General features: G+C 42.0%; 1 protein-coding gene across 3 annotated transcripts in view; it reads right to left on the bottom strand.

Annotated features, from left to right (window-relative positions):
* Positions 1 to 10488, bottom strand: part of Limk2 (LIM domain kinase 2) — a 67828-nt gene extending 57340 nt beyond the window's left edge. For 2 of the 3 annotated variants that reach the window (XM_027953384.2, XM_071615433.1), the window contains exon 1: positions 10314 to 10487. In XM_027953384.2, the coding sequence (XP_027809185.1) occupies positions 10314 to 10329 (16 nt within the window). In that variant the 5' untranslated portion in view covers positions 10330 to 10487. Of the gene's footprint in view, positions 1 to 10313 lie in introns of all 3 variants that reach the window. The other variant, XR_003585190.2, reaches the window with a different exon arrangement.
* Between the last annotated feature and the right edge of the window lie 1769 nt (positions 10489 to 12257).

Raw genomic sequence — 12257 nt, 5'->3', positions numbered from 1 at the left:
TCTTGCACCCTGACATTCACACCTCAAGTTATTCATTATGTTTAGCATACTTTCCTCCATCTCTTGCCCTTAATTAGGTTTCTTCCTTGACTGTCCCCCAAAGACAGGCAGTATTTGTTCCATTTTGTCTACACCTGTTTTATATCATTTGTGTGTGTGTGTGTGTGTGTGTGTATTTGTGGTGCTGGGAATTGAACCCAGGGATACTCTACCACTGAGTTACATCCCCAGGCCCTATTTTGAGACAGGGTCTCATTAAATTGCTGAGGCTGGTCTTGAACTTGTGATCTTCCTGCGCCAGGTTCCTAAGTCACTGGGATTACAGGTCTGTGCACAGTACCTGGCTTGTTTGTTCTTTAGTTACTGTATTTCACTGCATTACTTTTTTTTTAAGACTTTTTTTTTTTAGTTGTAGATGAGCACAATACCTTTATTATTTTATTTATTTATGTGGTGCTGAGGATCGAACCCAGTGCCCCACGCATGCAAGACAAGCGCTCTCCACTGAGTCACAACCCCAGCCTCATTGTTATATTTTTTTCATTTCAGAATTCGTTTATAACCTTTTATCACATAATTGTTGCATAGTATAATTCTGTTCATCATGCTACTTAAAAGAAAAAGGCTTGGTGCGGGGGTGCACACCTGTAATCCCAGTGACTCAGGAGGCTAAGGCAGAAAGACCACAAGTTCAAAACCAGCCTCAGCAAGTAAGCAAGCCCTAAACAACCTAACCAGGCCTTTTCTCAAAAAATAAAAAGGGCTGGAAATGTGGCTCAGTGGTTAAGCGCCCCTGGGATCAATTCCTGATATATATATTAAAAAAAAAAAGAAAGCCAAACAGAGCAGCAATGTATTCACCAGTAGCATATGGAGGCACATTTTTCTTCTCAAGCACTACAGTGAACCTAGAATTCTTAGTGCACACATGGTCACTATAAGCCGACTCGTGGTTTAGAGCAGTGCAATATACTAATAGTAAACACATCTTAAAGGAGTGGTGCTGAGGATGGCGCTGTCAGATAATGAAACCAATGATAGCAGTGTAGAATCTCTGGATGCCACAGATTAAATTTTATAAGTATACTTCACAACACTATAGTAAATTTTCTCAAGTGTAATATTTCAACAATGCATAAATAAGTAACAACTAATGTGTTATCCTTTTGTTTTTTCAGACCAGAAAAGTGTTTGCTAAACTGCCATGAAGAAGTGATAATCAGTTTGGATTATTCAATTTTAATGCATATTCATAAGTATTCCATGCATCCTAATCTTATACCAAAGACAGTTTAGTAACAACTAATTTTTAAGTAATACTGGCACAATTTTTTTTTGGGGGGTGGGGGTTGCTGGGGATTGAACCCAGAGGTGCTTTACCACCAAGCTACATTCCCAGTCCTTTTATTTTGCAACAGGGTGTTACTAGGTTGCTGAGGGTCCAAGTTGCTGAGGCTGATCTTGAAGTTGCTACCCTCCTGCCTCAACCTCTAAGTCACTGGGATTATAGGTGTGTGCTACTGTGCCCAGCTACATTTTTTTTTTTTTTAAAGAAAAAGCTTTGAATAATGGTTGCATTCCACTTTTTTTGCAAAAAAAAAAAAAAACAAACCATAAAATCTGTGATGATTATATAGTGAAATAAGATATAGTTCACCCTGTATTTTTCTGTCTCTTTCAATCACCCTTGCTCAGCTTTTCTCCCTGACTCCCTCACTCCCAGTTCTAAGGGGCAAGACTTGCTGCTTCAACATCTTCTTATCTCCAGGGCCTAGGGTAGAGCTGGTACAGAACAGACACTCCTTAAAGGCAAATCCAACTGAAAGGTTATATACAACTGCAAGCTATGAAAGTAATTTCTAGTCAGATACAGTAGCATGCACCTACAGTCCCAGCAGGCAGAAGGCTGAGGCAGGAAGATCATTTGAGTCCAATGTGGGCCATATAGGGAACCCCTGTCTCAAAGAACAACAACAACAAAAGAAGTAATTTCCCAGATAATCTAGCCAGGTACAGTGGTACATGCCTGTAATCCCAGCAACTAGGGTGGCTGAGTAAAGAGGGGTGGCAAGTTCAAAGCTTGTTTCTCTGTTATGCATTCACATTGCTTATCTATTACAAAGTACCAGGGTAAGGAATATTCACCCAGAACCCTCAGCCTTCTTAGCTCAGACCTTTTTCAAGAGAAGTGTCTTAAAAAACAAACAAAAAGGGCTGGGGCTGGGGCTCAGCAGCAAAGTACTTGCCTAGCATGTGTGAGGCACTGGGTTTGATTCTCAGCACCACATATAAATAAAGAAAATAAAGGGCCATTGACAACTAAAAAAATATTTAAAAACAATACTTTTGGTTTCTTGAGCTCCCTTACAATCATGGAAGTCAATAATCCTGATTCTCTTACAACCTCTATTCCAGGAAATGCAAGAGAAATATAATGGTGTGAAGTCTTAGGGATTTTCTGTGAAGTCCAATGAAAGACCAATCCAGAATTCAGTCTATGCAGGAAGTTCTTCCTCTAGAAAAGTACCCCATTCTACCAAGTTGTTCACCCTCTCCCTCTATAGTATTTACCTCTTATATTTGCAGACTTATCAACAGTTACTGATTGTTAGAGTCCAGAAAGGGAGCCCAATGAAATATCACAGCAGTCTCCAACAATAAGGGGTCTTTATTAGGTGTTTAATAAACAGCAAGTTGTTCCTTCAATTATTATTATAATGTGTTGCTTTTAAGAAGGGGGAAAGGAGCTGGGGCTGTAACTCAATGGTATAGTGCTTTCCTGGCACGTGTGAGGCAGTGAGTTTGATCCTCAGCACCACATATAAATAAATAAGTAAATAAAATAAAGGTATTGTGTCCAAAAGTGGCATATACTGTAATATCAGAGACTAGGAGGTTGAAGCAGGAGGATCCCAAGTTTGAGGCCAGCCTCAGCAATTAAGCAGGACCCTGAAGAACTTAGTGAGACCTTGTCTCAAAACAAAAAAATGAAAAGGGCCAGGGATTTAGCTCATTGCAGAATGCCCCTTGGTTCAATCTCCAGTACAATAATAACAGTAGTAGTAGTAGTAGTAGTAGTAGTAGTAGTAGTAGTAATAGTAGTAGTAGTAGTGGGGGCTGGGGATATAGCTCAGTTGGTAGAGTGCTTGCCTCACCCTGGGTTCAATCTCCAGCACCACACACACACACACACACACAAAAAGTGGTAAGTGTGCAACACAAACAACAACTGCCGGCTTTGTGAACTCACTAGGGTAGGCACTAGTAGGACAGGATGGTAAAGAAGATGCAGAGCCTCGGGGCTGAGGTTGTGGCTCAGTGGTAGAGTGCTCTCCTCACACGTGAGAGACCCTGCATTGCTTTTAAGAAGGAGGAAAGGAGCTGGGGCTGTAACTCAGTGGTATAGTGCTTTCCTCAGCACCACATAAAAATAAATAAACAAAATAAAGATATTGTGTCCATGTATAACTAAAAAAAATTAAAAAAAAAAAAAGATGCAGAGCCTCTAAAATAATCTAATCTTGAGTTGGGCATTTAGTGCAGCTTAGCATCCCCAACCCTGGATTTGATCCCAGCACTACAAAAATTTAAAAAATAAATAAATAAATCTAATCTAATACAGTCTTTCAGTATTTTGTTTTGTTTAAAGAAAAATGGGTTTGGAGAAGAAAGTTGCTTCACCATCACAAAGCTAGTGAAAGCTGATCTTGCAGCAACTCAGATCCATAGCCAGTTGTGTTTATATTATCCTTTGTAACCTCAGACAAGTTAAGACTTGTTGAAGACCCCACAGCAATTTGGTAGAAGGGTCAACTTGGTGCCCCAGCTCAGAGCCAGTACTTAACACTCACCTTTATCTTGGTCTAAACTGGGTTTCTACAAACTAGTCCTTTTCAGACATCAAAGTGGTAAGAAATTCTCAGGCACTGAGCGGTCCGAAGACCCTAATGCCTAGCCTGAACCAACACGTTCAGATCCTGTCCTTTCATTTGCGTAAATTTTTTAAAGCTTCTCATGTTTCAGCAGACAATGAGAACCAGGAACAAAACCCAGTCAATTCAGCAGAGCATAAAACAACAAGTGTGTTAACTGTTAGCCCCCTGAGAACTAGCAGGTCAGGTGCATAAATCCCACTTGTTTCAGGACAAAACAGGAAACAGAAGGGTAGGGCAGCAGCTCTGGTAAATAGCCAAAAGAAAAAGATCACATTTTAATCAAGTGACTACCAAAGAGGCTAAGAGAAATGATTAACGATACTCTCTCCCCTATATCCCAAAGGGTTTTCATCCTCACTAGTTTACCAAATATTACTAAAGGGAGTGTCTCAGGAAAAATAATTAGATGATTTTTAAAGGAGCTTCTAAGTTTATTGGAACTTAGTTTTTTGTTTATAAAAGGAAGAATCAAATAGTTCCTTATAGTTCTGAGTCTGTGACACCAAACCAGGGGCCTTTCATTTTTCAGGTTAAGGCACAGACATGGGATTCTCAGAAGTTTCATTCTTGCTGTTTTCTTCTTCCCTTAACTCCTTAGTTTACCTGTTTTTTTTTTTTTCTTTCCTTAACTCTTTATTAGAAAAAAAAAAAAAAACTATGCAGAACTGGAGGTAAGAGCTGGGTTTGAAATCTGTGTCCTTTGCCTTAGATAATTTATCTACCCTCTCTGAACTTGTCTCCTGATCTTGAAAAAGAGGATAATACTACCTACCTTATGGGATTATACAGCAAATTAAAAAGAAATAATGTAATAGATGTGAAAACACCCCCTACAATGCTTGGCATTTGGTTGGACCAATCTGTGAATTATTTCTCTTCCTTCTTGCATGTATATCTAGGAGGTTAGCCAGGGAAAAGAATGAACGGAACAAACTAACTTCTGAAATCTGAAGGGAATATTTTCAAAACAAATCCACGAACCTTTTGTGTGTGTATGTGTGGTGGTAGGTGTACTAGGGATTGAACCCAGGGGTACTTTACCACCAAGCTACGTTCTCATCCCTTTTTATTTTTTATTTTGAAACAGGGTTTCACGAAGTTGTTGAGGTTGTCCTCAAACTTACGATCCTCCCATCTCAGCCTCCTGAGTTGCTAGGATAACACGCATGTACCACTGTACCCAGCCTGGCAACCTTCTTCTGTGTGTACATGTGCAAGGTACAGACTAGGCCGGGAACTACTGGGGCCCTGGTGAATATTTATCAGGCTTGAGGGACAAGGACATGTAGAGAAATGAAAAGTTAGAGTGGTGTCAGGAGAAGGGCAAACTCTATACTCAGAGAGACAAATGAGACAGAAGGTTCCTGTGTCTTTCAGGCTCCTACTTCTAACCATAAGCGGACTTTGCTAGGAATGAGTAGGCACTTTCTTATCTGGGGGAAGGCCTGCAAAGAATCTGTTTATCATAAAACTAGTTGCTCAATTCGTACATTCTCATATAGCATTTCTCTAACTGTTGTCCATGATTAAAAACTACTTTGAATCCTTACTATGTGCCAGATGATATTTTAAGCACTATTCAAGTATAAATTAATTGAATACAAAGATCCCATGAGATAAGGATTAGTAATATTAGTTAGACTCCAAAGTCTATGTCTTTACAGATTAAACTTTCTTTTCTGGGGATGAGGTTGTAGCTCAGTGGCAGAGTGCTCACTGAGCATGTGAGAGGCACTGGGTTCGATCCTCAGCACCACATAAAAAATAAACAAAATAAAGGTATTGTGTCCAGCTACAACTAAAAAATTTTTTTAAAAAACTTTCTTTTTTGATCAAACAAATTAAAAGTAGAAAGATCACACAAGGTGAGGGGTTCAATAAATACTTTAATATAAGCAGGCAATGGTTTCATGTTTTAGCCATTATTGGATATAAATTGGTAGATAAAAGAGTAATTCCTGCTACCATATAAGAAAGGCCAAGGGTAAGAAAGAAGATGGACTTGCATAAGACTACTATAGTTCTAGGTCCTCTCACTGAAATGCCAAAGTGATGCCTGGGGATGGGCCCTACCCCTCCCTAGTATGCCCCTTAAACCTAGCCCTCTCAAGTTTCCTTCCCAGATCAGAAGCCAGCCCTAAGCTGGGAATTAGCTCAGTGTCCAGAAGATCCAGAGAATCTACTATGAATATGGAAAGCCTAATAGAGCCCTTTGAGCTTTGAAATTTTATAGTTCTCTTGGATCATATTATGGTCCCTCCATCCTATACAGATCCATCCAAGTTACCCTGCCCTGTCCATATCATGGGGCATCTCCTATGCTACCTTCTCTACTGCTACCACTAACAATGTACCTAAGGGTCCACTGTACCCATCTCCAGATTGGTACCCTAGGCCCACATCATGACTTTCTGAATAAACCTGTGGTGTCTAATGCAGACCGGAAAATTACACAGTCCTCAGCCTGGCATTAAACCCTCTACAGTGTGACTTTACCCACCCTTTCAGCCTTACATTCTGCTTCCTACAACTCCCCCAACTCCTAATCCTTGACTCTATCACATATATCAATTCAAATGAGGAGGCTGAAACTTGACTACCTTTCATCCTACTCTTACAGTTTCTTTACTAAATTATCATCCCTCCCACTTTTTAAAACCTATTTGACTTCTCAGATTCATAGGGTTGGGGATATAGCATGTACTCAGAATAACTGAGGTACTGGGGAGTGAGGAAGGGAAGCAAAGAAGGAAGGAAAGAAAGAAAAAAAAAAGAGAACTATTCCCTAATTGAAATTGGAGCCACCCTGGATACCTTGCTATTCTTAAAAAATGTCAAGCATAAGGCGGGGTGTGATGGCGCATGCCTTGTAATCCAACCTACTCAGGAGGCCTAGGAAGGAGAAACCCAAATTCAAGGTCAGCTTCAGCTAACTCAGTGAGACCCTATCTTGAAAATAAATGAAAACGGGGCTGGGGTGGTAGCTCAGTGATAGAGCGCCTACCTCGCATGTGTGAGGCACTGGGTTTGATCCTCAGCACCACATAAAAATGAATAAATAAAGATATTGTGTTCATCTACAACTAAAAAAAAATTTAAATAAGTAAGTAAATAAATAAATAAATGGGTGAGGATACAGTTTAGTGATACAGAACTGCTGGGCTCAATCTCTACTACTGTAAAAATATAAGCATCAAACATATTCTGTAACTACTTACTTTCCCCACCAGAGCACATATTCCATAGGGACTGGATCTGTTCCCAGCTGTATCTCCCAGGGCCAGAAGTGCTTGGCACCTAGTAGGTACTCAATATATATTTGTGGAATAAATATATTAACAGAATTCTCCCTCACTTTTGAAACTCAATAATGTTATCCCATACCAGCCTTACAATACCTTGTCTTGATTTGTCTGTTTTTTTTTTTTTTTAATTACTCTAACTCGACAGTGAATTTCTCAAAGGCAAAAACATATATTATACAATTTTCACAAATATTTATTAAGGGCATACTATGTGCCAGAATTCATGTCTCAAGCAGCACTGAACACAAGCAGCATAAAGAGCACTGGAGAAGACCTATATTAGTCCTGGCTCTACCATTAGTTGAGTGACCCCGGACAAGTCCATTTTCCCCACAGCTTCAGTTTCTTCAAATGTAAAACAAAGAGACTACAATATCTCAAAAGTCTCTCCTGGCTCTGGCATTTGTTAAAATTTATGAGGTAAAATTTGGCCTAACCCGGTCTGGTAGACATCACAGACACTCAGTAAATATTTGATTTCTTTGTTGTTGAGTCTTCTGTTACACAAGAGGAATCTAAGGTGTCTTGGAACATAGTTTGAACAGAATAACAGGTAAAAATTTAAACCCCACTTCCTCTCTGACTCTCTAGGCAACCTCATTCTGCTGTTTGTAATATCAAGAAGATGAAGCACTAAACCTGAAGTTATATGAAGTTCAGGAAATATGAACTCTGATCATGTATTTGGCTTATGGAACTTTGAAAAGTAATTTCAGGGTCTTAGTCTCCTCACTCATAAAAAAGTCACTTTTTGGGCTAAGGCTATAGTTCAATGGTAGAATTCTTGCTTGGCATGTGTGAAGTCCTGAGGTTCAATTCCCAGCTCCTTCCCCAAAAAATTCATTTTGGACTTCTAGCTACTCAAAGACATCTTGTACAGTTTCATCTAAGGGGTGTTTCATGCTGTTCTGGCTGCCTGGAATGTTCTTGGCCCTTTCTTTTTCAGACTTTTACTTATCCTCAGGGGTCAGCATATACTTGCTTTTATTAAAGTTTTCCCTACTCACACCCCTAGGCCTTGATGTACCCTTTATTTAATTAAATTAATTTATGTTTTGGTATCAGGGACACTAAGACACTGAGCCATGGCCCAGACCTATGTTTTTTGGTTTTTTTTCCTTCGGAGCCACTGGGACTATAAGGCATGTGCCACTGCTCCTGGCGCTGATGCACTTGTAAAGAATTCATTTCAATTGTTTTTCTCAACTATTGTACTTATCTCAATTATTACCATAGTTATTTATTGTCCACTTCTAGGAATAGAAGTATTACAAAGACAAGGACTATATCCTTTCCATTCATCACCACATTCCTCGGCACTTAACCAAATGTATGCCAAAGAAGTATATAACAAATATTATTTGAATGAATAAAATAATATATAAACTGATACATAAAATCTCTAGACAGTCTTTTGATTCTCTCAGAGGAAATCTGATAAAGATACTATACTCAGGAACCAGGAGCAGTGGTGCATGACTGTAATCCTATCTACTTGAGAGGCTGAGGCAGGAGGACTGCAAGTTGGAGACCACCCTGAGCAATTTAGTGAGACCCTGTCTCAAAATTTAACAACAACAAAAAACAAACAAACAAAACCCCAAAGGCCTGGTGGGTGTAGCTCAGTGATAGAGCATCCCTGAGTTCAATCTGGAGGTGGGGAAAGACTGCTCTCACACCCTGGGGGTAGTTCAGTGGTGGAGCATGTCTTGTATGAGCAAGGCCCTGGATTCAATCTCCAGCACCACAAAGCAACAACAAAAATTATTGTGCTCAAATCTTTTACAAGTTTCTGAGAATCAAAGTTCAAAATCAGGAACCTACATTACATAGTGGTTTTTTAAAAGTCACTGGAAATTATTTAAGCTGAAGAACTCTGGAAGATTTAAAAGAAAAAAAAAATTAAAGGAAGGGACAGTAGGCATTTCTACCCCAGCTCTCTTTCTCCAGAAGCCCATTATCACCAATGAGGAGAAAATCCAATGTTCCCATGGTCAGGAAGTGACCCACTGATGGCCTGGTCCTTGTATTCAGGATGGAGGAAGTGACTGTCCACAGGCCAAAAGCCAGGAAGCAGGGGCAGATATTCAGTCCCCCCAACCCACCCCATTCTCTCCAGGAAGCTTTTGGAAGCTAACCCTCATAGACTGCAGAGACTGGGCTACCCACAGGTAGCTGGGAAACAGGCAACAAAAGGTTTCTGGTGCCAACCCGCAAGCAGAGAGGGCAGGAAGCTACAGGGTGATGTGTGAGGTGGCTGAGAGGAGGATGCAGGATCAGCTAACCCAACTCTGATGCTACCCTTTACCCTTAGACAACTCTTTCTTCCAGGAGATGTCTGGCCACATCCTTCTAGAGACTTGGTGAGTCCAAAGGAGAACTTGGAACCCCAGGGGGGTTGCTTTCCCCACCGCCTGAAGCAGAGAAGCCAGGAAGAATGGTCCAATCTCTTTCTGCCCCTAGTCTGTGAAATTCACACACCTCTATTTCCTGCAAAGAGTTCTAGGATCCAAGAGATCCCAGGAACCAAGGCAGCCTCTAGAAGCCTTAGGTCTTGGAGGGGAAGTCATACCCTCCTCCATTTTCCACAGAAAACCCAGAACCCGGGATAACTCTGCCTCTCCTAACTGTACTGAAACCTAGAGGATCCTGTCCTCATATTCCACGGAGTCCCCGTTCCAAGGGAACCCTTGGCCCCTTAACTTCCTTGGGAAGGGTTTTGATTTGGTGACCTGACCCCGCCAAATGCCCACAAAACAGCTAGACCCCTAGCATAGCCAGAATCCCTTCCTCCGTGGACTTCACATTGCAGGAAGCTGCCCAACCCGCCCGCCGCTCCGAGTCCTCAGTCTTCCGGGATCCCCCACCCTCAACTGCCGGAACCCCAGACCTCCAAGTCCCCAGGGAGCGCTGTGCCCACCTCCCAAATCATCCTGAGAACCTCGGAACCACAAGGACTTCATCAGTCCGACCCCCCCCCCCCCACCCCGCCGAGGTTGCTGGTTACCCTCAGGCGCCTTGGGCCCAGGCTTCAGAGAGATCGGCAGGATGGGGCGGCGTAGCCCTTCCTTACCCGCCAGCGTAGCCATGGTCCCGGGGGCGCGGAAATTTAGAGGAGACTGGCGCTGCAGTAGATCCCCTGAACTCCCACCGCCACCTTGGGCGAGGGAGGATCTCTGCCCCAGGCGGGAGCAAGATGCACCGCCTACGGCTCCCGGGGAGGACCAAACCCCACCTGGCACTGGGGCCCGCCTGCCGACGCCCCGCCTCGAGGCCAGGCCCTGCCCCTTGACTCAGCTGGGCTGCGTATCTGGCGTCCCCTAGTGCGAGCGACGCCCTTTCTCGTTGCTCCAGTTGCCTAGGGTGATCCTGCATAGGTCCGAAATCTCAACTCGAATGTCTCTCAATGCTTATGTGGTCCAGCTTCTCCATTTTACAGATGGGGAAAGCTGAGGATCAGAAATGACAAGTTCAACTATTTCAGAATGGCTCCATTCATTAGGTGCACAGCTTGGATGGGAATCCAGTTCACTTGGTTCGCAGTAGAACGAATGCTCTTTCCAGTAGAGGATTTGGAATCAGGAATATGAATATGGGGAAGTCAGGTCTAAACCAGAAATAGCTTTGTGGAAGGAGGTTGAGGGTTGACTTCTTTAGAAACTTCTAGCTCAGAGAAACCACTTCTCTGTACCATCCTAAGCTGACATAAGTAATTTCTAGGACAAAGGCAGTATGGAGGTGGCCTAATAAACATTCCAGGAGGAGATCCTTAGCAAGGCCAAGTAGTTATAGTCTTCCATTGTATTTGTAGGGGATTTGTTCCAGGACTCTCCCGGATACCAAAATCACTGGATGCTCAAGACCCGATATAAAATGGCATAGTGTTTGCATATAACCTATGCACAATTCCTATGTTCTTTAAATCATCTCTATTTATAAAACCTAATACAATGTACATGCTATAAAATAGTTGTTATACTGTGTTGTTTAGGGAATAATGACAAGGAAAAAAACCTGTACATGTTCAGTAAAGGCATAGTTTTTTCCTGAATATTTTTGATCCTGGGTTGATTGAATCTATTGATGTGGAACCATAAATACAGAGGATAGGCTGCATATAAATGAGCTTGCTAGGTGCAGTGGCACATGCCTGTAATCCTAGCAGCTCGGAGGCTGAGGCAGGAGAATCCTGAGTTCAAAGCCAGCCTCAGCAAAGGTGAGGTGCTAAGCAACTCAGTGAGATCTTGTCTCTAAATAAGGGCTGGGGCTGGGGCTCAGTGGTTGAGTGCCCCTCAGTTCAATCCCTAGTAATCACCCCTCACAAAAAAAGAGCTCAGCATAATGTAGCAGTGTTCATGCCCCCATTGGAAGAAGAGCAGTGCTCTGCTGGAATGCTGACCTGCTATTGCCAGGTCTTCAGTTTCAAAACACGCCCCAAAATCCAGGTATTTAAGTTAAAGTTCCTACTTTTTATTTTTGTTTACTTATTTATTTATTGTTGTTTTTGCAGTATCAGGAATTGAAACCTGGGGCAGTCTACCACTAAGCTACACCCTCAGCCCTTTTTATTTGCCAAGACAGAAGTAAGCTAAGTTGCCAAGGCTGGCTTTGAACTTATGATCCTCCTGCCTCAGCCTCCAGGGTCACTAGGATTACAGATGTGTGCCACCATACCTGGCAAAATTCCCACTTTTTAAAATGTTGGTAACAAAAAAACTTTAAACTGAGCATAGTGGCACAAACCTGTAATCCCAGTGACGCTGGAGGCTGAGTCAGGAGGATTGCAAATCTGAGACCAGCTGGGGCAACTGAGCAAGAAACTCTCAAAAATAAATAGGGATAGAGATGTAGCTCAGTGGTAGAGAACCCTTAGTTCAATTCCCAGTACCATAAACAAAACAAAAACCTTTTAAAATACCATGTAGGCCAAATGAAACACACCTGTGTGTTAGATTGCCCTGAAGGTTGTTAGTTTAGAATCTTCATTGTGGAGGAGAGAGCACTGCACAAAGAGGAC

Source organism: Marmota flaviventris, chromosome 1 (assembly GCF_047511675.1).
Source record: "Marmota flaviventris isolate mMarFla1 chromosome 1, mMarFla1.hap1, whole genome shotgun sequence".
In the NCBI taxonomy this organism is placed as follows: domain Eukaryota; kingdom Metazoa; phylum Chordata; class Mammalia; order Rodentia; family Sciuridae; genus Marmota; species Marmota flaviventris.
The sequence above is the reverse complement of the archived record's forward strand: the minus strand, read 5'-3'. Positions and strand labels throughout refer to the sequence as shown.